Below are 26362 nucleotides of genomic sequence, written 5' to 3' on the forward strand. Positions count from 1 at the left end.
GCCATTACTCCACAAATATGAAACCTCATAGAATTAGAATGTATGCTCTTTTTGGGGTGGGGGGGGTGAGGCAGTTGGGGTTAAGTGACTTGCCCAGGGTCACACAGCTAGTAAGTGTTAAGTGTCTAAGGCCAGATTTGAACTCAGGTCCTCCTGAATCCAGGGCCGGTGCTCTATCCACTGTGCCATCTAGCTACCCCAGAATGTGTGCTCTTTGAGGGCAGGGAGTGTCTCCAATTTTCTATTTGTATTCTAGCTCTTAGTAGAGTGTTTGGCACAAGATAAGTGCTACCTCATAAACAAAGACTGAAGAAAGGAAGTAGTGAGGGACTATGCAAAGGGATTTTAAGAGGAAGAATAGGGAATAAGAGGAAGTGAACAGAAGTGACCTTAGGGGCGGCTAGGTGGCGCAGTGGATAAAGCACCGGCCCTGGATTCAGGAGTACCTGAGTTCAAATCCAGCCTCAGACACTTAACACACACACTAGCTGTGTGACCCTGGGCAAGTCACTTAACCCCAATTGCCTCACTAAAAAAAAAAAAAAAGTGACCTTAATTTTTTTTTTTAGCAAAGTAAGAAGTGATGCCTTTAGTTGAAAGGATTGGGGGGGGGGGTGTAGTAGTGGAGGTGTGAAAGAATTGAGAAAATGTGAAACTCGAGTCAATCAGGTAGGAATAAAAGGACTACATTATAGCATAGTTTATAAAAATTTAGATTATATTACAAATCCAACTGTATCATTCAAAATATGACTACAATAACCACCATAAGAGTTTGACATAGCAATGGACCTATAACACTGGTGTGAATTTTCCCAAACCAACACACCTACTTCTTCATTCAACAGATATCTGCTGAATGTTTACTATGTTCAAAACACTGTGCTGGGTGGTATAACAGATTGAAATTAATCAATCAATATTTTATTCCAAGTATAAACACTTGATTTTTTTACATAGAGCCCACTAAAAATGACCATATCACCACCTCCTTGACAATTCAAAAGATGCACAAATGAAAGTTTAAAACATCAGGGATACTGAAAGCAATCCAAGATTAATTACCCAATTACTGGAAGAAAGGTAAATTACAGAAGGTGAGCAGGAAGGGCTGGACTTCAAAGGGTATAATTTTGAGATAAGGGAACTTAGCAAAGACAAGGAGGTAGGAATTTAACAAAGAGTGAGTAAACACACCATGAGTTTCTGTTAAAAGAGGATATAAAAGGGGTGGCTAGATAGCGCAGTGGATAGAGCACTGGCCCTGGATTCAGGAGTACCTGAGTTCAAATCCGGCCTCAGACACTGGACACTTACTAGCTGTGTGACCTTGGGCAAGTCACTTAACCCCCACTGCCCCGCCAAAAAAAAAAAAAAAAAGAGAGAGAGGATATAAAGTTGGAAAAAGTCAAGTTTTATTCTGCGGACCTGTGGATAATGAAAATAGGAGGGTTACTCTGAGTATATTCTTTTTTTTTTTTTTTTTGCAAGGCAACGAGGGCTAAGTGACTTGCCCAGGGTCACACAGCTAGTTAAGTGTCAAGTGTCTGAGGCTGGATTTGAACTCAGGTACGCCTGAATCCAACGCCAGTACTCTATCCACTGCGCCACCTAGCTGCCCCCCCTGAGTATATTCTTAAGAAAGATTAATAAGAAGGGGAACAAAAGCTGAGGAACTGGGAGGAAATACAGTTAGAAAGCCACTGGGAAGAAAATATTTGCATCAAATACCCCTGGATAAGGGTTTTGTTGTCAAGATATATAGGGAACTAACACAAATACTAAGACCAAGAGCGGTTGCCTAATGGACAAGTGATCAAAGGATATGAATAAATAGTTCTTTAAAAAAAGGAAATTATTGGGGCAGCTAGGTGGCGCAGTGGACACTTACTAGCTGTGTGACCCTGGGCAAGTCACTTAACCCCAATTGCCTCACCAAAAAAAAAAAAAAAAAAAAGGAAATTATTGAGGGGCAGCTAGGTGGCGCAGTGGATAAAGCACCGGCCCTGAATTCAGGAGGACCTGAGTTCAAATCCGGCCTCAGACACTTGACACTTACTAGCTGTGTGACCCTGGGCAAATCACTTAACCCTCACTGCCCTGCAAAAATTTTTTTTAAAAAGGAAATTATTGTTGGCTATGTGAAAGACTGCCATATCATTAAATATAAAACATAAAAATAAAATTTAAATGTAAAAAACCATAAATAGGGGCAGCTAGGTGGCGCAGTGGATAGAGCACCGGCCTTGGAGTTAGGAGGACCTGAGTTCAAAGCTGGCCTCAGACACTTGACACTTACTAGCTGTGTGACCCTGGGCAAGTCACTTAACCCCAATTGCCTCAGTAAAAAAAAACAAAAAAAAAACCATAAATAAAAATTTCTCTGAGGTTTTACCTCAAATGTAGCAAATTGGCAAAAGTGACAAAAGCTGGAAATGGCCAATTTTGGAGGAATTATGGCAAGAAGATTATATTAACAGATTGCTAGTGGGGCTGTGGATTGGTACAACCATTATGGAAAGCAAATTGACATTGTATTTTTAAAATAATTAAAATATTCATACCTTGGAGTCAGAGGATCTGGGTTCAAATTCCACCTCTCTTCGAACATCCCAGAGCATCCCCCCAACCCCTTAAGCTGAAGATTTTACCACTTACTTCATGGAAAAATTGAGACCATTTGTCAGTCAGTTAACATTTATTGATTGCCAACTATGTGTCAGACACTGTGATAATGGCTTCTCCTTTCCCCCTTCTTATTTATGTCACATTGAGACATTTTTTCCCTCCACTGTAGTCTCAGATAAAGGGGTGACCCTTCTTGCCAAACCCAAGCCCTCTACAGGACTGATCCCATCCCCCCCAAGTTCTCCAGCAAACTGCTCCCAATATCCTCCCCATTCTCTTTTCTACCAGCTATCTGTGCTTACAAAGATTTCAATGTTTTCCCTGTTCTTTAAAAAAAAACCACAAACCCCCTGAAAAACCTCTCACTTGATCCCACCATTTTCACTAGCTGTCATCCAATATTTCTCTTCCTCTTCATGGCTTAACCCATTGAGAAAAGTTGTCTACATGAAGTGCCTCCTCCACTTTTCTCATCAGATTGTAAATTCTCTCTAATATGGCTTCAGACCTCATCTTTCAACAAGAGAAAACTGCCTTCTCCAAAATTACCTGTGATTTCTTAACTGCCAAATCCACTGGCCTCTTCTCATTCAATACCCTTGACTCCACTGCTACATTTAATGCTACCTTCTCCTCTTAAATATTCAAGGCACTGATCTTTCCTGGTTCTTCTATCCACCCAATCATTCCACCTCAGTTTCCTTTCTACATCTTCATCCTGGTCAAGCCCACTTGGGAGTACCTCAATGGTCTGTCATCAGTCCTCTTCTCTTTTTACTGTATCTCACTTGGTGATCTCATCAGGTCCTTTGGGTGCATTTATTATCTATATGTAGATGATGACTCCCAGATCAGTATATCCAGTCCGTCTCTCCCTCAAGCTACAGTTTTGTATCTCCAACTGCCTTGTAGATATCTCAAACTGGATGTCCCATAAACATCTGAAACCCAACACGCCCAAAACAGTACTTATTATCTTTCCCTCCAAAATCTCCTCTTCTAAACTTCCCTATTATTGTCTAGGACACTACCATCCTCCCAATCACCCAGGTTTGAAACTGTAATCTTATCCTTCACTTTTCACTGTTACTCATCCCCCACAACCAAGCTATCACTAAATCTTGTCATTTCTCCCTTCATAACCTATCTCATACACCACCTTTTCTCCACTCATACAGCCAGAATCTTAGTTCAGGCCCTCATCAACCTCTTGCCTAAAGTGGTGTAACAGCCTTCTAGCTACCTCAAACTTCTCCCCACTTTAACCCATCTTTCTATGCAGCTGTCAAGGTCATTCTTCTTCTAAGGCCTAGGATTAGGCTTTTGACCTTTTCCTCAATGAGATCCAGTGGCTCCCAGTTACCTCCACAATCAAACATAAATAAAGCCTTGCGTTGGGCATTTAAAGCTGGCCCCTTCTTACCACCTTTCCAGTCTTCTTATCTTTCATCCCCTTCACTACTCTATGATGCAGCAACTTCCATCACCCTTTGACAAACCTGTCTCCTATGTCTGGAATGCTTTGCACCCTCACTTCTGCCTCTTAGTTACCCAGGGTTCCTTAAAGACTTGGCTCAAAGTTCAACCTTCTGCAGCAGGCCTTTTTCAGTCCCTCCAGCTCCTAAATGCTTTTCCTTTCTATCCTCTATCTAACTCTTTGTATGTACCTAGTTATTTACACACACACACACACACACACACACCCCACCATTAGAATGTAAGCTCCTTAAGGACAAGAATTGTTTTTTCCTGTCTTTATGTCAAGGCCTGGAATACAGTTAGTACTTAATATTTGTAACTTAATACAAGTACACTTGTATTGCATTCTTGACTCTCCTGGAGTTTCTCTACAGTCCCCTCACTTACTGGTACCTTCATTTCTTCCCAGCTTTTCAATTCCCTTTTATGTGTTGTCTTCCCCAACAGAAATGTCAGTTCCTTGAGGGCAGGGACCATCTTTCTTCCTGCTTGTATATGGAACACACTGTCTGACAAACAGACTTGTTGATTTACTGACTGATGTTTACAACTTCTATGACCTTGGGCAAGTCACTTACTTTCTCATATGTAAAATGAAGAATTTGACCCAGGCGGTTTTTGAGATGCCTTCCAACTCTAGATCTGATCCTTGTACTTAGGGATCCCACTATTAGACACAGGTCAAAGGAGGGTGAATCAGCCTAAGCTATAAAGAAAGGTAATGTACCAAAACACTTCCAGTAGAATTTTTTTGTGGTAGCAAAGAACTGAAACAAAGTAGATGCCTATTTAATGAGTCACTGAACAACAACCATGGCACATGAATACACTGAATTATTCCTGCCATCATATGGAGTGACGAACATGGAAAACTTGGAGAAGGCTGGGAAGACTTAAATGAAATAAGGCGGCCATGTGGCACAGCAGCCAGAACTCTGGAACTCAGGTCAAGAAAACCTGAGTTCAGATTCAGCGTCACACATTCACTTACTTGCTATGTGACACTGAGCAAATCACTTGACCTTCATCTGCTTCTTCCCTCATCTATATAACAGGGATAATAATAACACCTGCCCAGGTTTGTTGTGAAGATCAAATGAGATAATATTTGTAAAGTACTTTGTAAACCTTCAAGTGCTAGATGTATATTATCACTACGATGATGATGATGAACTGATGGAGTGAAGTAAGAACCAGAAAAACAATGCACATAATGACTACAACAATATAAACAGAAATAAAGGCAACATGAAACTTTATAATAATGCACAAGCCAATTCTTGACTCCAGATCCAACCATTCACTACACTACAGTGCTTGTCATAGTGAGCATGGACAAGCCGCCAGCAAACTACAGTAACACAGAACTAAACATAAAATGATCACTTAAAAGTAGCTCCTTTTTTGTGCCACAAGCATAAGCTCTTTTAGCTTGCATCACTGAGTCTGAGTCAATAGGGAAGGGACCAAGAGAGAGATGCAGAAGTCAGATGAGGAAGGAGGGGAGTGAAGTAGCAGGCCAGCTTGGCAAACATGAGAACTAGTGTGTTCATAGATCATTGGCTGTGTGACTAAACCAAGCTTGGCCCAGAAGAAGAGATGAGAAAATACCCCTCCCTCCTTTCTTTGCAAAAATAAGAGGCAGCATATAAACAGGAAAGAACAAAGGGAGAAAGGCTTGAATGACAGTAGTAATAATAACATTATAAAGTTTTCCAGAGTATTTCTTCACATCACTCTATAAAGTATTTTAGTGCAGTTATTGCCTTCCCACTTAGATCTAATGTAATATTTTGTTTTGCAGCCTTCTGATCATGTAATACTATGTATGATAGTTACCTTTGTGTCTTATCTCAATGTTAAACAACTTCATGAGGGAGGTGAATGCCTCATAAACTTTGTATACTCCCCAGCACCTATTATAAGTGCACTGCAAACAATCACCTAATATTGGTTGAATGAATGATTATTATTCCCAATTTATAGATGAAGAAACAGAAACATAGAAGGATAAAATGAGTTGTCCACAGTTATATAGACAGTAAGTACTAGAGTTAGAAGGAGAATTAACAGAGAAATTAATGGGGAGGATCATTTCCAAAAGGATAGAGGTCAGTAGCATCAAATGTTGCTAGAAAATACATGGGATAAGGACAGTGAAAAACACTGATTTAAGGAGTTCCACTTTCCACAATTCATTTGTCTAAAGTGCAAAAAGCTATATAAAAGGTGATAAGGTAGAAAGATAACTTTACTAGCAATGTCTTTATGAGCAATGGCAGGTGGCATTTCTATAGAGAGAGTAGTAAAAAAAAGGCTGTCTGGATCCAAATCCTATTGGGCGATGTTCAATTCATCTTAATTTACAAGTATCTTTCATTTAAAGCACATATACTTTCTCTCAAATTTCAGTGGTTTCTAGCTCCCCTGTGTTAACCCCTTAACAGAGTTAAGCATTTTAATAGTTTTATGGCCATTCGGCACAGTCATAGCCACAGGATAAGAGTATTTTTTGTAGTCTATACTGAAAGTAGATCATCTCTAGAAAAGCATAACCCATAAGTTTCTGAAGAAGCAGGAAAAGGAATGTAGAATACTGCAGATAAAGTATATTTAATGTTCATCTTAAAACACAAAAACAAAAAAATGTAAGATTATTCTTGTTGTCTGTATTAAAAAATAGTTTTGTTAGATTTAGCAATGTGGACAGGGTCTAACAATTTCAAATTCTCTATCATTAATTGCTAAGTGAACCTCAAGGACCTTAAAGCATGTTCTTTAAAAAGGAAGAACAAAAAAGCATCTTTGAAGTATTTTTGTGTGTGTGTTGAAAAAATGCAAATAGCCTAAATTTTTAAAATCTCCACGAGAGGCTAAAGTTACATTTAGTATTCTGCCTAGAACTAGGCTAGCTGGCTTGATTTCCCACAAATCAAAAATGGCAGATAAACAAGTCAGTTAGTGATTAAGTCCCATGAAGTGCTGAATGAGAAACCAATGATTTAAGATAGTCTCTCTCAAATGTCTGTGTGTGTGTGTGTGTTGGGAGTGGGGGGTGGGGGGAGAGAAGGGCAGAAGTTTCCATATATTCCTGATTTAATGAGGAACTCTCTTTGCCTATCAGCAAAAGCATTTTTTTGAAATATAGTTTAATAGGGACCCCAGAGATCTGACTGCCTGGATTAGAGGTGTCTAACACATAGCCCTAATATATATATATATATATTTATATGTCACCAGCAACAGGCTCAAATCAGATTAAAAGGTAACTGGGAAATGTTTAACAAAATAAATAAAAATACAATTAAGCATAGATAATGATAATTTGTGGTTTTCTAAGTCAATATTTGGCCAGCAGGGATCTGTTTCTATTTGAGTTTGACATCACTGATCTAGATGTTTGGACACAGTTTTCACTTTGGTCCCAAAGAACAGCCACATTTTTCAGTGCCATGTGACTAAGAATTAAATAAATACTTGGTAGAGTTAAGTTTAAAGTACAAAAGCTGAATGTTACTTCAGAAGTTAGCATGTTGATTATACACCCACAACAATAGTAAAGGACACACAAAAAGGTCAATGGTTTCAAACTGATTTCCAAGAAACACCAGGATTCCAACAAGCATCTCCTGGAAATAAGTTTTACAGTGGTAAAACATGTAATTGGTGTCTGCTCTATTACCTTTAGACCTACTCCAATACAAGTACACTGCAATACCACCAATCCAAGAGGGAGAGGAGGAGTACAAGGGTTATAATACCCAGACAGGCATAAATCAGAGCAAAAGGACTCCATAACATCAAAGTTACAAGTTCTAGGGAATGGAGCATGTATAACCTTCACTTTAAGAAAAATTATATACAATGCAAATGCATAAGCCATAAATTAGGAGGTGTTTACTATAAAAAGGGGTTCAACACAAGTTCCCTATGAATAGCTCTAAGATATTTACAATACTATTAAATATACATAACTTAACAGGAAAACATGTATTTCATTTAAGAAGTATGCTTGTATTTAGAGTATTCTTACTTTAATAGGACATCTTTAATCAGTGAACCATGAGGCTAAACCCTTGCCCGCTTCTCTGCTAAGTGATGGTTCTGTGAAAGATAAGCAAAAACTTCAGGAGCTCCAGACTTAGAACTGATTCTCTTTCCAGGTAGGAATATATTATCTGGTCAATTTGCTTTTATATATAGATTAAAAGATATATACACTCACTTTAAGTCTAGAACTATCACCTAAATATCATTAAAAATGGAACTAACTAAAACATAACCAGCAAAACATTTTCTTTAGGCTTTTAAGAGAAAGAAAAGTATGACAAAATAATCAGTAACCTATTTAAAAAGATACTAATAATGCCAACAACAATAATTACAATAATAGGATGAGGTATTTACAATCCCTGTTATCCTGTCTTCTAGTGCTGTCAGGGAGCCTGCATCCTAATACTTTTATTTCAACAACAAAATGCGGTTATTTTTTCCACCTTTGTAACAGTTTGTTGAACATTAAATATAAAATAATAGGATATCAACTTGTTCCAATTTCTACCTGAAACCATCTGACAAAGATGAGAACAAGATAATAATTATTGTTGTAATTAATAGCCATTATTAATTATTATTAATAATAACGGGGAAAGGTCAAGATGACAAGTTAGAATCAGCATTTTGGCCCAGCTCACCCATTAACACCTCCTCCTCCACAACAATCTAAAAAAACACAACAGATCAAATTCTGATCCTGATCAGAAAAGCCAAGAAAAAGTCAAAGTGAGTCATTTTTCCAATCCAGGGCAGCTTAGGAAGAAAGAGAGGTCTGCTGACACTGAAGTGAGGGACTAGCCAGGAGTGTATTAGCAGTGGTGGGGAGCAGTAGAAAATGAGAGAGACATTAGCTATGGACAAAGCAAGAAAAAATTCCAAAACCTTAACTGTGTGGCCCTGAGCCCAAGAGCTGAGGAGAGAGTCAGTTTTAATCTTTAATTTTGCACATAAGCCTGCAGTGGAATAACCAGAGCAGGAGACCAAAATCAAAGAGGGATCCAGTAGTTCAGTCACTCTGAGTCTGCAGAACTTCCCAGCAGGCTAATATTAGCAGTCTACTGAAATTCAACCACATACAACCTAACAGAACCAAATTTAGGTCAGGACCCTACAGAACTCACATAGAAGTGCAAAAAACAAATCTTTTGCCCAATCACACCACCGTAGAAGCATGGAAAATGTGCATGCCCATGGAGTGAGATGTAAAAACAGCAGAAGGACATAAAAGGGCAGAAGCTGAGGCCAGATATCCCAGTCCAGAAGTAAGCAGAGAACTACAGTGATGTAAAGTCCAAAATCAAGAAGTAGGATAGAAGAATAGGGTTGGGAAAAAAGAACTTGATCATAATGAGTTACTATGATGACATGGAAGATAGGAACACAAACAGAGAAGATCACAATGATTTGAGCAGCCTCACAGAAAATGCAGACTAAACACAAGCCCAAAAAGAATTCTTACAAATGAATTAAAGAGATAAAAAGTAAAAATAAAAAAATTTTTTAAATGAAAGAAGAGCAGTAGAAGGAAAAATGGGAAAAGAATTATGCAAGAAAGTTTTAAGAGGAAAATGAACAGTTTTGTAAAAGAGGTAAAAATATTAAAGAAAACAACTCCTTAAAAGCCTGTTGTTGTCTAGTCCTTTTAGACATATCTATCTCTTCATGACTCCATTTGGGATTTTCTTGGCAAAGATCCTAAAGTGGTTTGCCATTTCCTTCTCCAGTTCATTTTACAGTCAGAGGGTTAAGTGACTTGCCCAGGGTCACACAGCTAAGTGTCTGAGGCCAGATTTGAACTCAGGAGTATGAGTCTTCCTGACTCCGAGACTGATGCTCTATCCACTATGACACCTAGTTATAACACCTTATAAGTTAGGTTTAACCAAATGGTAAAAGAGGTACAAAATATCACTGAAGAAAATAACTCCCATAAAAATAGAATTGGCAAATGGAAACTTAATGACTCCACAAGACATCAAGAAATAATAAAACAATGTCAAAACAAATTAAAAGAATGAAAAATAGAAGAAATGTGAAAAAATCTCACAGGAAAAACAACTAGAAAATAGACTGAGCGGTTATAATTTAAGAATCATTCACTGGTCCTGGATTCAGGAGTACCTGAGTTCAAATCTGGCCTCAGACACTTGACACTTACTAGCTATGTGACCCTGGGCAAGTAATTTAACCCCAATTGCCTCACCCCCCCAAAAAAAATCACTGATCTACCTGAAAGCCATGAAAACAAAAAACAACTTAAGACACCTTATATCAAGTAATTATAAAGGAAAACTATTCAGACATTTTAAAACCAGAGTACAAAAGGAGAAAGTGATAGAATCTGAAAACTCTGAGGATAAGGAGAAAATATCACAAGTAGTAAGAAAGAATTCAAGTTTTGGAGAATCATAGTCAGGATCACACAAGATTTAGCAGTCAGCTAAAAAAAAAAAAAGAGAGTAACTAGAATATGATATTCTGGGAGAAAAAAAGTATTTAGGATTATAGCCAAGAAATACCTATCCAGCAAGACTGAAAAAAATCCCAATTAATCAATAAACATTTATTGAGCACATACTATGCATCAAACACTGTGCTAAATGCTGGGGATACAAAAAGAGGCAAAAGACAGTCCCTGCCTTCAAGGAGTTTATAACTAATGTTGGAAACAACACAAAAACAAATATATACAAAACAAGCTATATACAGAATAAATAGTAAATAATTGATGGAGGGAAGGCAATAGAATTAAGAGGGGTTGAGAAAGGCTTCTAGTAAAAGATGGGAATTTAGTTGGAACTTAAAGAAAGTCAGAGAGCTCAGTAGGTGAAGCGGAAGAGAGTGTTCCAAGCATGGGAAACAGCCAGAGAAAATGCCTCAAGCCAACAGTGTGTCTTGTTTGTAGAACAATGAGGAGGCCAGTGTCACTTGATCAAAAAGTATGTGATGAGGAGGAAGGTATAAGAAGAATGGAAAGGTAGGAGGGGGATAGATTATGGTTGTTCAAAGAACAAATCACAGAAACAATAATTTAATTAAAGATAATGATAATGAGACAAGATACCAAAATTTGTGGGATGCAGCCAAAGTAGTAAGAGGAAATTTTGTATCTCTAAACACATCAATAAAAAAAGAGAAAGAGCAAATCAATGAATTGGGCATGCAACGAAAAAACCTAGAAAAACAATAAATTAAAATCCCTTAATTAAGGGGTAGCTAGGTGGCACAGGGAGACAGAGTACCAGCTCTGGAATCAAGATTACTTGAGCCTCAGCTATGTGACCCTGGGCAAGTCACTAAACCCCAACTTTCTCTCCCTCCTATTCCCCCCACCCCTGGGGGGAAAAAACCAAAACAATTAAACATCAAAATAGATAACCTGAAAAATCAAAGGAGAGATTAACAAAATTGAAAGTAAGGGGGTAGCTAGGTGGTGCAGTGAATAGAGCAGGGGCCCTGGAGTCAGGAGGACCTGAGTTCAAATCTGGCCTCAGACACTTGACACTTATTAGCTGTGTGACCCTGGGCAAGTCACTTAACCCTCATTGTCCTGCAAAAAAAAAAGAAAGTAAAAAATTCATTGACTTAATAAATAAAACTAGTAGCTGCTTAAAAAAATAATAGATAAGCCATTGGCTAATTTGACTTAAAGAAATAAAACCAATTTACCAGTATCAAAAAATGAAAATGGAGAATTCATTACCAAATGAAGAGGAAACAAAAGCAATTATTAGGAGCTATTTTGCCCAACTACATGCCAATAAAACTGAACATCTAAATGAAATGGATGAATATTTGCAAAAATATAAGTTGTCCAGATTAATATAACAGGATATAAAATACTTAAATAACCCTTATCATTAATACTGAACAAGCCATTAATGAGTTCACTAGGGGGGAAAACCTACCACAGGACCAGATAAATTTACAAGTGATTTCTACAAAATATTTAAAGAACAATTAATTCCAACAGTACACAAACATTCTGAAAACAAGTAAAGAAGGAGCCCTATAAAATTCCTTCTACAACATAAATATGGCCTTGATACTTAAAACCAGGGGGGCAGCTAGGTGGTGCAGTGGATAAAGCACCAGCCCTGGATTCAGGAGGACCTGAGTTCAAATCCGGCCTCAGACACTTGACACTGACTAGCTGTGTGACCATGGGCAAGTCACTTAACCCCCATTGCCCTGCAAAAAAAAAAAAAAAATTGTGCACATGATACTTAAAACCAGGGAGAGTCAAAACAGAGAAAGAAAACCATAGACCAATTTCCCTAGTGAATACTGATGCAAAAATTTTAAATAAAACACTAGCAAGGAGATTACAGCAATCTATTACAAAGGTCATACAGTACAACCAGGCTGGCTTAATAAACTATAAACATAATTGATCATATCAATAACAAAAATCACATGATTATTTCAATAGATGCAATAAAAGCTTTCAACAAAACATGACACTCATTAATGTTAAAAACATTAGAAGGTACAGGGAAAATGGAGCTTTCCTTAAAATGATTAAGTAGCATTTATCTAAAACCAAGAAACATTTTCTGTCATGGAGATGGATAAGCTAGAAGCCTTTCCATTAAGATCAGAGGTGAAGAAATAATGTTCATCATCATTACTATTCAATATTATACTAAAAATGCTAGTTACAAATAGACAAAGATAGTTTATCTACAGAACCCTAGAGAATCAACTAAAAATTGAATTGAAAAAACTTCAGCAAAATTACAGAATATAAAATAAACTCACACAAATCATTAACATATCTATATATAACTAACAAAATCCAGCAGGAAGAGGTAGAAAAATTCCATTTAAAATAACTACAGACAGTATAAAATACTTGGGAGTCTTTCTTCTAAGATACACAATGTAACTCTATGAACACAATTACAAAATGCTTCATACAAATAATGACAGATCTAAATATAACTAGACAAATATTAACTATTCATGGGTAGGCCTAGCCAATTTAACAAAAATGACAATATCACTGAGAATAGAGCTAGAAAAAAAAATTCACCTGGAGGGACAAAACATTAAGAATACAAAGAAAATCGAGGGGCGGCTAGGTGGCACAGTGGATAAAGTACCGGCCCTGGATTCAGGAGGACCTGAGTTTAAATCTGGCCTCAGACACTTAACACTTACTAGCTGTGTGACCCTGGGCAAGTCACTTAACCCTCATTGCTCTGCAAAAAGACCAAAAAAAAAAAAAATACGAAGAGAATCAATAGAAAAACTATGAAGGAAAGGACACATCAGACATCAAACTACACTATAAAGCTATAATCATCGAAACAATTTGATACTGGGTAAGAAAGAAAAGTTGATGAGTGGAACAAATTAAGTATTCAATATAGAGAAAGAAGCAAATAATAAACAGAAAGATCCCAGCTATTGGGGGCACAAACTCACTATCTAACAACAACAAAAGCTGGCAGAAATGTCTATCAGAAAAAAGCACAGAGCAGCTAGGTGGCGCAGTGGATAGAGCACCAGCCCTGGATTCAGGAGGACCTGAGTTCAAATCTGGCCTCGGACTCTTGACACTTACTAGCTGTGTGACCCTGGGCAAGTCACTTAAACCCCAACTGCCTCACAAAAAAAAAAAAAAGAAAGAAAGAAAGAAAAAGAAATAAGCACAGACCAACATTTCATACTATATACCAAGACAAGCTCAAAGTTAGTGCATGATTTAGACATAAAAGATGATATCACAAGCAACTTGATGGAGTGAGGAAGAAATTACCACCATGCTGCTAACTTGAGCCTTGATTAATACAACCTCCCTCAGCCTCCTCTCCCCTCTGATTGGAGAGAGGGAGGATTAAATACCAAAGTTTTCGTTTATAGAGGGAAGAAACTAGACTTGGCTCAGCTCATTCTAATTTGCATGGGCTTCTCTGTCTGGTTTCAACTCCATGGAACAATATGCTTTCCAGTGTCCCCCTAACCTTTCTTGATTTCTTCTCTCATTAGACTGTAAGCTTCTTGAGGGTGGAGACTTTTTTTCATTGATTGTATCCCCAACACTTAACACAGTTCCTAGAACATAGAAGGCACTTAATAAATGTTTATTGGATTGGCTTTATGGATAGGTGAAGAGTATGACTGAAGAGAAGTTCACAGGAGGTAAAATGGATAGTTTTTATTATATGAAATTCAAAAGTTTTTTAAGAAAACTGGTATTGCTAAAATTGGAAGAAAAAGAGGAAACTGGGTAAAAAAATCTTTGTAGCAAGTTTCTCTCATAAAGGTATCATTTCTAAAATAGAGAACTAAGTCAAATTTATAAGAATGTGTGACCCTTCAACTGATAAATGGTCAAAAGATATAGATAGGCAATTTTCAAAGGAAGAAAAACTATTAATAGCCATACAAAAAAGCACTCTAAATAACTAATAATTTGTTTAGTTGTTTCCGTTATGTCTGACCCTTTGTAACCCCATTTGGGGTTTTCTTGGCAAAGATACTGGAGTGGTTTGTTGTTTCCTTCTCCAGCTCATTTTACAGATGAAGAAAACGGGTAAACAGGGTTAAGTGACTTGCCCAGCTAGGGTTACATAGCCAATAAGAGTCTGAGGATAGATTTGAACTCAGATCTCCCAGGCCTGGCATTCTATCCACTGTACCACCTAGCTGCCCCACTAATAATTAGAAAAATGCAAATTAAAACAACTCTGAGGTACCATCTCACCCATGAGTTTGGCTGAAATGACAAAAAAAGGAAAATGACAACTGCTGGAAGGTCTGTGGGAAAACAGGTACACTAACTCACTGTATGGAACTATGCCCAAAAAGGTTTTAAAGGGTGCATACACTCTAAACCAGCAATCTTCCTACTAGGGCTCTATTCCAAAAAGAACAAAAAAAGAGGAAAAAAATTATAGCAGCTCTATTTATGATAGCAAAAAAATTAGTAACTACGGGAATGCCTATCAATTGAAGAATGACTGAACAAGTTATGGTACATGAATATGATACAATACTGTTGTGCTGTAAGAAATGATGAAGGGGATGGTTTTAGACAAATCTGGAAGACCTATAGGAACTCATACAAAGTTAAGTGAGGGGGCAGCTAGGTGGCGCAGTGGATAGAGTATCGGCCTTGGAGTCAGGAGTACCTGAGTTCAAATCCAACTTTAAACACTTAACACTTACTAGCTGTGTGACTCTGGGCAAGTCACTTAACCCCAATTGCCTCACTAAAAAAAAAAAAAAGAAATGTTGGTGATGGAAAAAAACAAAATATATCAAAGTTAAGTGAGCAGAACTAGGAGAACAGTCTACATAGTAATAGCAATATTGTAAAGATAATCAACTGTGAAAGATTTAGTGACTCTGATCAAACAATGACCTACTACAGTTCCAAAGGACTCATGATGAAACATGTTAGCCACCTCCAGATAGAGAATTGATGGATACCAAGTGCAGACCAAAGCACAGATTTTTTTTCTTTTTCTTGGCCCCTTTTATTTTTGGGGGGGAGGAGGGAAGAGAAAGGGCTAATGCAGAAATTTGTTTTGCATCAATATACATGTTTGCAATAGGTTTCGATTTTTTTTTTTTGCCTTCTCATTGAGGAGGTGGAAGAGAGGAAAGCAGAGAATTTGAAACTAGAAAAAAAAATTTTAAACTGTGATTAACACAGTTGTTCAGTAGCATTTGAACCATTTCACTAATATCTTCTACATCTACAGAGCTATGAAATAATATCAACTAATATTCAGAATGATGACCCTAGGAAGCTAAAACATCCTGAAAGAGAATTTTTTTTTGCATGCTGTAATTACTAAGACAGGAAAATGGGTTAACATGTTTTGTTTTGTTTTTAAATCCATCAGCATTAAAAAAAAATTTTCTGGCTAAATAGAACAGAATACTTATCAATAATCTAATCCATGAATATTTAATGATTAACATTATAAGAATAAAAAAGACAAGATAGAAATTAGAACATAATAGGAAAGGATAGGCTTGAAAATCTCATTACAGAGAGGATTCTAGGAAGATGGTAGAGTAGGTCAGAAAACTTTTGGCTCTCCAAATTTCCCCCACAAAAGAAGACAGAACATCACCTCAGATGGAATGTAGAGCATCAGAAATAAACAAAAGTCAGAGTAAAACAGCTGTTCTCCCAAGACAACTTGAGAAGACCCCCAGGAAAGACCCAACCTCCAGAGCTGGAGGTTCAACTTGAATGAAGTGCAAATACCTTCAGGCCAACTCTGAGTAATTAACAAACAACAAACTCGGGGGTAGCTGGAGTTGGGAGGCAGCCTCACTCTTAGAAACTTTCATCTCGCAATGTTCGGGTTCGCTGAGTAGAAGATTGAAGGACCCTCCACTGTTAAAGGATGCCAAGCACAGCTGTGCTAACCAGATGTCCGGGGCTGCTGCTGAGGGGAAGAGGGAGCTAGTATACACCTGGTGAGTGCAGTAGCAGAGGGACAGGGACCCTCTTGGCTATGGGCACTTATAGGAGAGCAGAGTCCCTGGTTTTAGTGCCAGGGAGGGCAGAGAGGACAGCTATACTTTGTAGCTACTGAAGGGACAGAAAGGTGCAAGATCATTTGTGGGACAGCAAGGCCAGAGGCCCTAGCCCTAACTTTGGAGTAGAGTGAAGAGCCCAAGGTTGAGTGCCAGGACAAATCAAGGACCTGAGGATTGGGGCATCATCCCCAAACCATGAGACTAGAACTTGATTACATTAATAGCTGTGAAAAACCAAATAAAACAAAAATAAAAATGAGTAAGCAAAGGAGAAAGAACCCAGCCATATCTATTTTGGGGAGAGAGAAAATCTGGGTTCAGAGGAAGATAATGGAGCTTAAAAGACCACTCCCTTTTCAATGAAAAAAGTCAAATGGTCCCAGCACAAAGAGTTCTTAGAAGAACTTAAAAAGGATTTAAAAAACCAAATAAGAGAAATTGAGGAAAAATTAGAAAAAAAAAAGCAATCCAAGACAATCAAGAAAGTTATTAAAAGAAAGTCAACCAACTTGAAATAGACAATCAAAAACTTAAGGAAGAAAATAATTCCTTGAAAACAAGAATTGGGCAAATGGAAGCTAATAATAAAACAAAATCAAATGAATGAAAAAAAGAGAATGTGAAACATCTCATAATGCCCCCCTCCCAAAAAAAACTTGATCTGGAGAACAGATCAAGGAGAAATAGCATAAGAATATTCAAACTACCTGAAAATTACAATGAAAAAAATAATCTTGAAACAATACTACAAGAAATTATCAAGGAAAATTGCCCTGAAGTTCTAGAACAAGAAGGCAAAGCAGAAATGGAAAACAAAATCCACCGATAACCACCTGAAAGAAATTTCAGGAGGAAAATTTACAGGAATATCATAGCCAAGTTCCAAAACTCCCAGGTTAAGGAGAAAATACTGGAAGCAACAAGAAAAAAAACCACAACGGAAATATCATGGAGATGCAATAAGAATTACAAAAGACCTAGCATTGAAGGACTGTAAGTCTTGGAATACTATATTCTGTAGAGCAAAAGAGCAGGGGTTACAGCCAAGGGTAACTTACCCAGCTAAGTGAAGTATAATCATAAATGAAAAACAAAACAAAACAAAACATTTTATGAACTGACTTACAGGTATTTGTGATAAAAACCGCAGAACTTAAGGGAAAATTCAACATATAACATCCAGGAAATACATAAAGTAAACATTAAAGACCAATTATAAGGGACTCTATAAACCCAAATTGTTTACTTCTTACATGTGAAAATATTATCAGTACTCTTATGACTGTTATCATTATTTGGGTAGTTTGAAAGAAAGTCTTGGGTGATTCTAAAAAAAAACTGTAGGGAGAGATGAAAAGGAGTAATTATCTCATACAAATGAGAAGAAGCTTAGTAGGGGGAGGGTGGGCAGTGCTGGAATTGTCATTGGGAATGGGTTAAAAAGGGAACAACATGCATATTTAGAAGGGTATAAAAAGTGTTCTAAATTCAGAAAGAAATAAGAGGGCAAAGAAATAGGGTGGAGGAAGAGGATAAGGGAGGGACTCTTGGAGAGGTGGGTAGGTTAAGGAATAGGAGGGCAAGGTAGTGAGTAGAAGTAAAGCAGAGGAGTAAGAATAGGATGAGGGTGAGGATAGTGAGGAAAATACATGAGTAATTATAACTCAGAATGTTGAAAATAATAAGTTTACCCAGAAAATGGAAACTGACAGCAGATAAAAAATTTAAGTTCAACAATATGTTGCTTTCAGGAAATGCTATAAAAATGAGAGATACACACAAAGAAAATAAAGGTCAGGAGTAGAATTTATTATGTAAAAAAAGGAGGGGTAGTAATAATGATCTCAGACAAAGTTAAAGCTAAAATAAGATTTAATCAAAAGAGAAAAATAGGGAAACTACACTATGTGTCAGCAATATTATTTAACATTGTTTTTGATCATTTAAAATAACTAGACAGTATAAAATACCTGAGAGTATACTTGCCAAAACAGACACAGGAACTATATAAACATAAACATAAAACATTTCTTATACAAAGTTAAATCTAAAAAATTTATTGTTCATGGTTAGGTAAAGCCAACATAATAAAAAAAAAGACAATTTTACCTAACTAATCTATTTATTTAATGCCATCCCAGTTAAATTACTAAAAAATTATCTAAGTTAGAAAAAATAATAACAAAGTTCATTTGGAAAAACAAAAAGTCAGGAACTTCAAAGAAACACCAGGGAGGAAAGATGTAAAGGAAGCAGATTCAGTAGTATCAGACCTTAAACTATATTATAAGGTGAGAACACTGTTGAAGTGTAAAATGGATACTTTTGATTATTTTAAAATTTTCTTGTATAAACAAAACCTATGCAGCCAAGAATAAAAGGAATGCAGAAAATTAGGGGAAAACGTTCAAAGACAATCTCTCAGATAGGATATGACTGGGTTGGAAATATTGCTGTGGTGTAGGAAAATGATGAACTGGTTGATTTAGAAAAACATGGAAAGACTTGGATTTATGAAGGAAGATGCTAGCCACCTTCAGAGAAACATATGACCAAATAAGCACAGTATGGTGTGTGTGTGTGTGTGTGTGTGTGTGTCCCATGCTTAACTGTAGCCTTCTGGGAGGGGGTGATTAAAGTAAAAAGTGCACAGCAGGGGCAGCTAGGTGGCACAGTGGATAAAGCACCGGCCCTGGAGTCAGGAGTACCTGAGTTCAAATCTGGCCTCAGACACTTAAAACTTACTAGTTGTGTGACCCTGTGCAAGTCACGTAACTCCAACTGCCTCACCCCCCCCCCCCAAGAGTGCACAGCAGAGAACAAACGAAAAACCTACAAGGAAGCAAAGTTGGGCAGCTTTGAAAACAATGTGTAGCATTTATTATATATAGGTTTTCTTGAAATATAAATTATATTGTTTTATACTGAATCCTCTCTTATGTTCTGCTGTGTACATGGCCATTTTCCCCCCTTCTTTCATTTTGTATTTGAGTTTAAAATTTAAAAAAAAAAAGAAAGAAAGAAATCTTATTACAATGCAACTACTGTAAACTCACATGCTCCTGGGCTGAGTTTGCCCATCTGTAAAATAGGCATGGGTGAGTTAAAAAGATGATTTCAAAGGTTCCTTCTAGTTCTAAGTTTGCCATTCTAATCACTGTACTCTTTCCCTAGCTTCTGATCATGAAAAAAGTATAAAAAATATAAATATTTAGTAAATAGTAACTTTATCCTCATACTTAAGTTCACCTCCCTGGCCTTACAGAATCACAGAATTTTAAATTCTTACCTTACAGATAAGAAAGTTGAAGTCTTAAGAAAGTTAAGGAGAAACTGAGGGATACAGTAGAAGAACTAACTTGTGAACTAACAAAACTAAAAAACTAACTATTAAACTACTATTAACTACTACTACTAGAGATTAAGGTTGAACCTACAGGTTACAATTACCCTTATGTTGTTTTACTTAATTATTTGGAGGGCATTATACATATTAAAGACTAAATTGTTGAGTTCGCTAGAGTTTGTATGATGCTTTGAAACAAAATTCATCAATACAATTTTTTAAAAAATGCTTGTTTACTAGTCATTCGGTTGAGATTCTAGACCCAAACTCAAACTTAGAGGGGTTCTAGTTTTAATTCTGGGAAGGAAAAAACCCTTCTATCAAGAACAAAATAAATTTATAATGAGCAACCATTTCCATGAATAAAATATTACAAACTTAGAAATTAGATTAGATTAGAAAATAATTAGAATGTCATTAGAAATATGTCATAATTTGGTGTATAAGGCAGGTAACCATCACAGTTGCCATAACAAATACGGAAATTTTCCTAAATCAATGTTGGTCAACCAAGTCAACTAACCAACTGATTAAACACATACAGTAATATAGTAACAAAAATAAACTCTTCATTCTGGTTAGAGCTCATAGGATCATATATGTGAATCTGGAAGGCACTTTAGAGGCCATCTAATCCAAAGCTGTTTAGTTATCTTTTTCTGTTTGTAGTACATTTATACTGAAAAAACACCCAGATGCCAAGTTATTTAGCAGAAAGCATGATGTTATTTGGGAAAAAGAACTTTAACCCAAAGTTTTAATTGATATTTTATAACCTCATCCAATTCTGCAAACTAATTTGTTATTTATTTAACAAATTACCAAGCATATAATCAAAGAAAGCTCAATGTAAAGATAGATTTCCCCCATCCTTGCACATTTCAAATGTTGCTGAAAATTCTGAGACGGTCTAAAATTGAGGAAATGGCACTATTCATCGCTGTCTCTTTTGTCTTCTAACTTCAGCTTGAATAATCTGGAGCTTGCTACAAAAGTCCATCAAAATAAATGAGCCTATTTACATGAAGTCGAATAACAAGTAAGATACTTATAGCATGACACTTTTTATGAAGCATTTCACATTTCAACAAATTCCAGAAGAAACCAAAAATCAGCAGTATTATTCTTCAAGGAAAATAAGTCCCAGTGAATACATGAAATATTACAAAAAGTTAGATCCACTTACATTTTGCTCCTCTGGTTCTAATTTGGGAATTTTGTGCGACTTGCGCTCTTCTGATCTAGAAGAGTCATGCTTGTTACTTTTTTTCCTCTTTTCTTTTCTGCCTTCATGTTTTGATTTTGCGTACTCACTTGCCTGTACTTCATTTAAAAGGTCTCCACAGAGGGAGGACTCAAACAATTCCCTGCCATTCTGGATAGTTTTGGTTATTTTTAATTTAATTTCTGGTGAGCCAGTCTTCTTTGGAATCACAGTTTGTGGTACCGAAGGAGGAGGTGGTGGCTGTTGAGGGGAAGGTTTTTCCAGAACTTCATGTGGTCTTGTGTTTGAAATTTCAGTATGGTAATAGTCAGTGGGGCTAAAGTTTCTAACTGCACCAAAACCATTGGCTGACCCATTGGGATACTGACTATATGTCTGGTATTTGGCTTGAGGTTCATACATGCTGATTGAGGGTGGATAGCCATTTGTAATCGGAGGAAGCTCCTCTGTGGTAGGTGGGTACTGAAAAGTTTGCTGCAGGCTGGTTTCATATGGTGTCTGGCCACCATCTTCAACAATATCACTGCTATTATCAAAGGCATCCTCCTGACGGATGTTGGCTGAGTCAATGAGTTGAGGTGGTTGCTGAATTGTGTTTCCCATGATCCCTTGCATGAAAGAGAAAGAGAAATCCATTGTTCTGCTCCAGCATCCTTAACTTTCCCTTTCTCTCATAGGGCCTAAAAGTCCACAAGAAAAAAAAAAGAATTAGTTTATGTCCTAGGACTGGAGTTAAGCATCTATAAAAGCATATATAAAGGCATTCTGAAACTAATTTTTAACCCACAATAGACTATCATTGGCTATGTGTCTTAGAGAGCCATAGTTACTCTGAAAATGACTTGCTTTTAAGTTTTAATCTTGAAAACTTATTTATGTTTTTGTAACTCCTAACAATTTTGAGAAAAGTTTTTAAATATTTGCAACAAAGTTCTCCCTGTCCCTAACCTCCTAGAAAAGCATACTAGTTTATCCATGTCTACTCTAGCCTAGTCAGGGACTACCACAGTCCAGGTTTGTCTGGTCCATGGTAGATAAGAATTCATAATCACATAGGTAGCTTTAAAAGTTTTCCCCTACACTGCCAAAATTTTATGCCTTTACAATTCTGGCAAAAGATTTCTCATATTCAAGTGCCCCAAAATGTCTGCACAACTATGAAAGAATGCCAAGGTTTAAAATTCTTATTCCTGCATTAAGTTTTTAATCATCTCAAGCTCAAGCTACAAGACAAATATATTACTTTACATTAAGCCCATACAATGACTTTGCTAACTGCACTAAAAATGAACAAAGATTGGGCTAAATAGCCTCTAAGGTCGATTGCAGCTCTAAAGCTATGATCCTATAAATGCCTCTAGAACCTTCTTCCTTTATGCCTTTGAGCATGATTAGGAATTCTTTATTTTTTTTCCTGCTTAACCCTGATAGCATGTATCCCATCTCTTACCTTCCCGTTGCTACCTTAAAGATGCAGCTTATGTGCAGTACTTTTAATTCTAACACTATAACTTCTGTCCCAAACACAATATTTAAGCTGACATTGTACAAGTCATTGATAAATCACCCCACTATTGACAAATACCATCCCCACCCCCCATTCTCTGATCTCTTTGTAGCATTTGACTGGTCATTCCTTTTAATTCTCTTATTTCTCTCAGTGTCCTGTGACACTTTTTTCCTGGTTCTCCTGGGTGTCTAATCACTTGTTTTTTCTAGATCCTCCTCTTTCAGTATATGTTTTCTGAACTGAATTCTTTAATAACTGATTTCAGTTCCCTCATTCTCTTGATGATGCCGTCATTTTTTCAATGCTTCGACCTGTGTGGATAACCTAAAAATTCTTACGTTTGTTCTTCATGTCTAAACCAAGAGTTTAGCTGATATCTTATAAAATTATTGAAATTTAAGGCTAAAAGATTATCTAGTATAATCCTTTCGCTTTATGATTAAGGAAATATGTTTAGAGAGATGAAGTCTGTGAATGAACAGGGGCTAGAAGCAGTTTTCTTAAGCTACAAACTACACAAGTCTAGAACTTATGTTTTTCCTATCTAATTTCCTGATTCTCCCTAAAATGCACCCCCTGTTCTTCTCAGGCATATCTCACTAGCCTCTCAAATATTATATTCATTCCTGACACTTTCTCATGCTACTCTCTGGGAACTACCCTCCTTTCCCCTCTCTGCTTATTTAATTTCTACCCATCCCTCAAGGCTTGGCCCAAGTTAAACCTTTTAAACAGTTATTTTCGAATTGTTTTCTATATTCTAGCTCTGTCTACAAAACTAAACTATAAGCTCTTTTGGGAGAAGACTTGACTTTGTCTTATATTTGTGTGTCCCATAGCATTTAAAATAGTAAGTTCTGAACCTCAGGGTCAAGGATTCACCTCAGATGCATACATAAATTGATTTTAAGGGATCTGTGAACTTAGGGGGAAAAATCATCTTTTAAAAAAATGCACCAATCTTAGGTTTCCTCTGTAACTTTAGGTATTTTATTTCACACATTTAAAAATATTATGGGGGGGGGGGGAAGAGAAGGGAGAGTCCACTGGCTTTAACAGACTGCTAAAGGGATCCACAACACAAAAATATTAAGAACCCCAGTCTTAGATAACAACAGGTACAAAATAAATATTTGTAAATGAATCTGAGAATTACCTATTGGTTTTCTCTGCAGGGATTAAAAATATAAAATATATAACTCAGCAGCTTTTAAAATCACATACAGGCCACGAACATAAACCAATAAAAACAATAAATGTAACTCCATTTTCATATGGCTTATGGGGAAAAGCAAGGAAGAGGAAAAAGTGAAAGAGAAAAAGATAAAGATAAGGAGATACAAGATAGCAATAGTTACTGGAAGAGAAAGACCTCAGTCTTTCTATAAGATGGAAAGTAGCTTGATTATTTGGTTATAAGTTGAAATAAATTATATCAAATGCATGCTGAGTATGTTAAACTGTTTAGTTTCACCGTTCTCTTGGTTGTATAAGGGCTTATGGTTCTTCGTCCCCATAATACTAAGCACAGTGTCTTGAACAAAGTAGAAAAGCAGTAAATATTTGCTGATTAGTCATTATAGTAAAGTTACTACATAGCTCATTGAAATCCTTATATTCATGACTTATCAAATCTGAGTGATCAACAATGGAAAAACTAGGAAAAGAAATGACTGGCAAAAGGTGAAGCAAACACACAAAATGAAGAGGCAGAGTGGCACAGTGAATGGAGAAATGACTTCAGAACCCAGAAGACTGGGCTTTAAATCCCACCTCTGATATACTGACTGTGTAACTCAAGGCAACTCTAGACTATTAAGTTTCAGAGAAGGTGCTGACCTGAACTAGCACAGGGAGTTTCCTCATCAAAGAGTTCCCTATGTCAATGAAATCATAGATCCAATTCCTATTATTATAAATTCAAAGAAAATGCAAATAATGACAAAAGCTATAAAATATTTTGATATTTGGATGAGGCACCTAGGTGGCGCAGCATATAGAGCAAGAGGTATGGGGTCAGGAATGTAGGAGTTAAAATGGAGCCTTAGATACTTATTAGATGTCTTTGCCTCAGTTTCCTCAATTACAGATTGGAGATAATAACAGCACCTACTTTGCAGGATTGCTAAGAAGATCAAAGGAGATGATAATTTCAAACACTTATTTAGCATAGTTTCTGGCACATCATAGGCAATATATAAATGCTTGTTCCCTTCTGTATTAAGCTATCATGACTTTATAAAAGCAAAATGTTTTAACAGAAATGATAGAAGAAATGAATGGAAGAGAGAACCTTTGTAAACGATTGGGATAACAGAACACAGCAAAAATGTTAGTACTTAAAATTGATTTACAGATTTAATATGATGGTAAACCAAATAACAAATGGGTTATAATATTAGAAAAAATAGTTTACGAAACAAAGAATTTGCTATAAACATACTATAAACTTAGATACTACAAGTATATTATAAACTTACTATACTTATACTGTGCTATAATCATACTATAAACTTATAATTATAAAAGCTAACTTGTATTAAAAACTGGAAAAAAAAATTAATCAACCAGAAAGAGAATTTCAAAGTAGAATCAGTGTACACAAGAGAGTCATGTTTGAGAAACCTAATTTTCAATAACAATCTTTGGGAAAACTGGAATGAAGTACAGCAAAAAAATGGGCTTAGATGAAACATTTTTAAGTAGTTCTGAATAAATCAAGATTTAAACAAATATATTACACTTGTTTCATACAATTTTAAAATTATTTCTAAATTTCAGTTGTGGAAAAAAGAAATATTTTTCCATTCTTCCATAAAACAAAGCAAATATCTATATGTATATATGAAACTAAAATTATACAGTAAAAAGAAATAACCAAAATAAAAAGAAACAATTTGCAGATATGTGTGTATTCAGAATCTATATAGAACCAATAATAACTCCTTCATGCTTCACAGAATGCAACAATTTATAAGAGAGGAAACATAAAATTATGAATAATCATTTAAAAATTGTTCAAACACCATAATCGGAGAAATGAAAATTCAAACAATTTTGAGATGATACTACCCCAAACTCTTCAAATTGGAAAAATAATTAACAAAATTCAATGTCAGGGGCATGCAGGGACAGAGGCACTCTATTGCCTTATTGGTGGAATTAAATCAGCAGTCTTTTTGGGAAAACTATCTGGTAATATACATACATAAAAGCTACAAATTAGTCATATCATTTGAGCAGTTATTCCCCTACCAGGAGTAAATATTAAAGGATTAAGACCAGAATCTATGATTTTACTAATATAGGGAGCTCCTAGATGAAGGAACTCCCTCTATCAACTAGAACCAGAACTTTTTCTGCAAATTATAGTCTTAAAGAGTTGTCTATAAAATTGAGAGATTAAAAGACTTGTTGAGTGTCGCACAGCCATTAAATGTTAGAAGTGGGACTTGAATTCAAGTCTTCTTGGCTTTAAGGCTAGCACCCTACTACTTATATGAGGCTTTTATGTATTGAAGGAGGAGTAGGATATAATCAAAGCAAAAGCCCTACAGATTGAAAATTATTCATAATAGCAAACTTGAGAACTTCCTTTGTATCCAGTGGT

The 26362-nt window shown here is 36.4% G+C and overlaps 1 protein-coding gene across 7 annotated transcripts in view; it reads right to left on the reverse strand.

The window, feature by feature from the left end:
- NSD3 (nuclear receptor binding SET domain protein 3) overlaps window positions 1-26362 on the reverse strand; it is a 142605-nt gene that overhangs the window by 74060 nt on the left and 42183 nt on the right. For 6 of the 7 annotated variants that reach the window (XM_043982894.1, XM_043982892.1, XM_043982893.1 and 3 more), the window contains exon 2: window positions 21204-21922. The exons of the other annotated variant lie outside the window; for it this stretch is intronic. In XM_043982894.1, the coding sequence (XP_043838829.1) occupies window positions 21204-21878 (675 nt within the window). In that variant the 5' untranslated portion in view covers window positions 21879-21922. The remainder of the gene's footprint in view (window positions 1-21203; window positions 21923-26362) is intronic. 7 annotated transcript variants of the gene reach the window in all.

The sequence above is a fragment of the Dromiciops gliroides genome, chromosome 2 (assembly GCF_019393635.1).
Source record: "Dromiciops gliroides isolate mDroGli1 chromosome 2, mDroGli1.pri, whole genome shotgun sequence".
In the NCBI taxonomy this organism is placed as follows: Eukaryota; Metazoa; Chordata; class Mammalia; order Microbiotheria; family Microbiotheriidae; genus Dromiciops; species Dromiciops gliroides.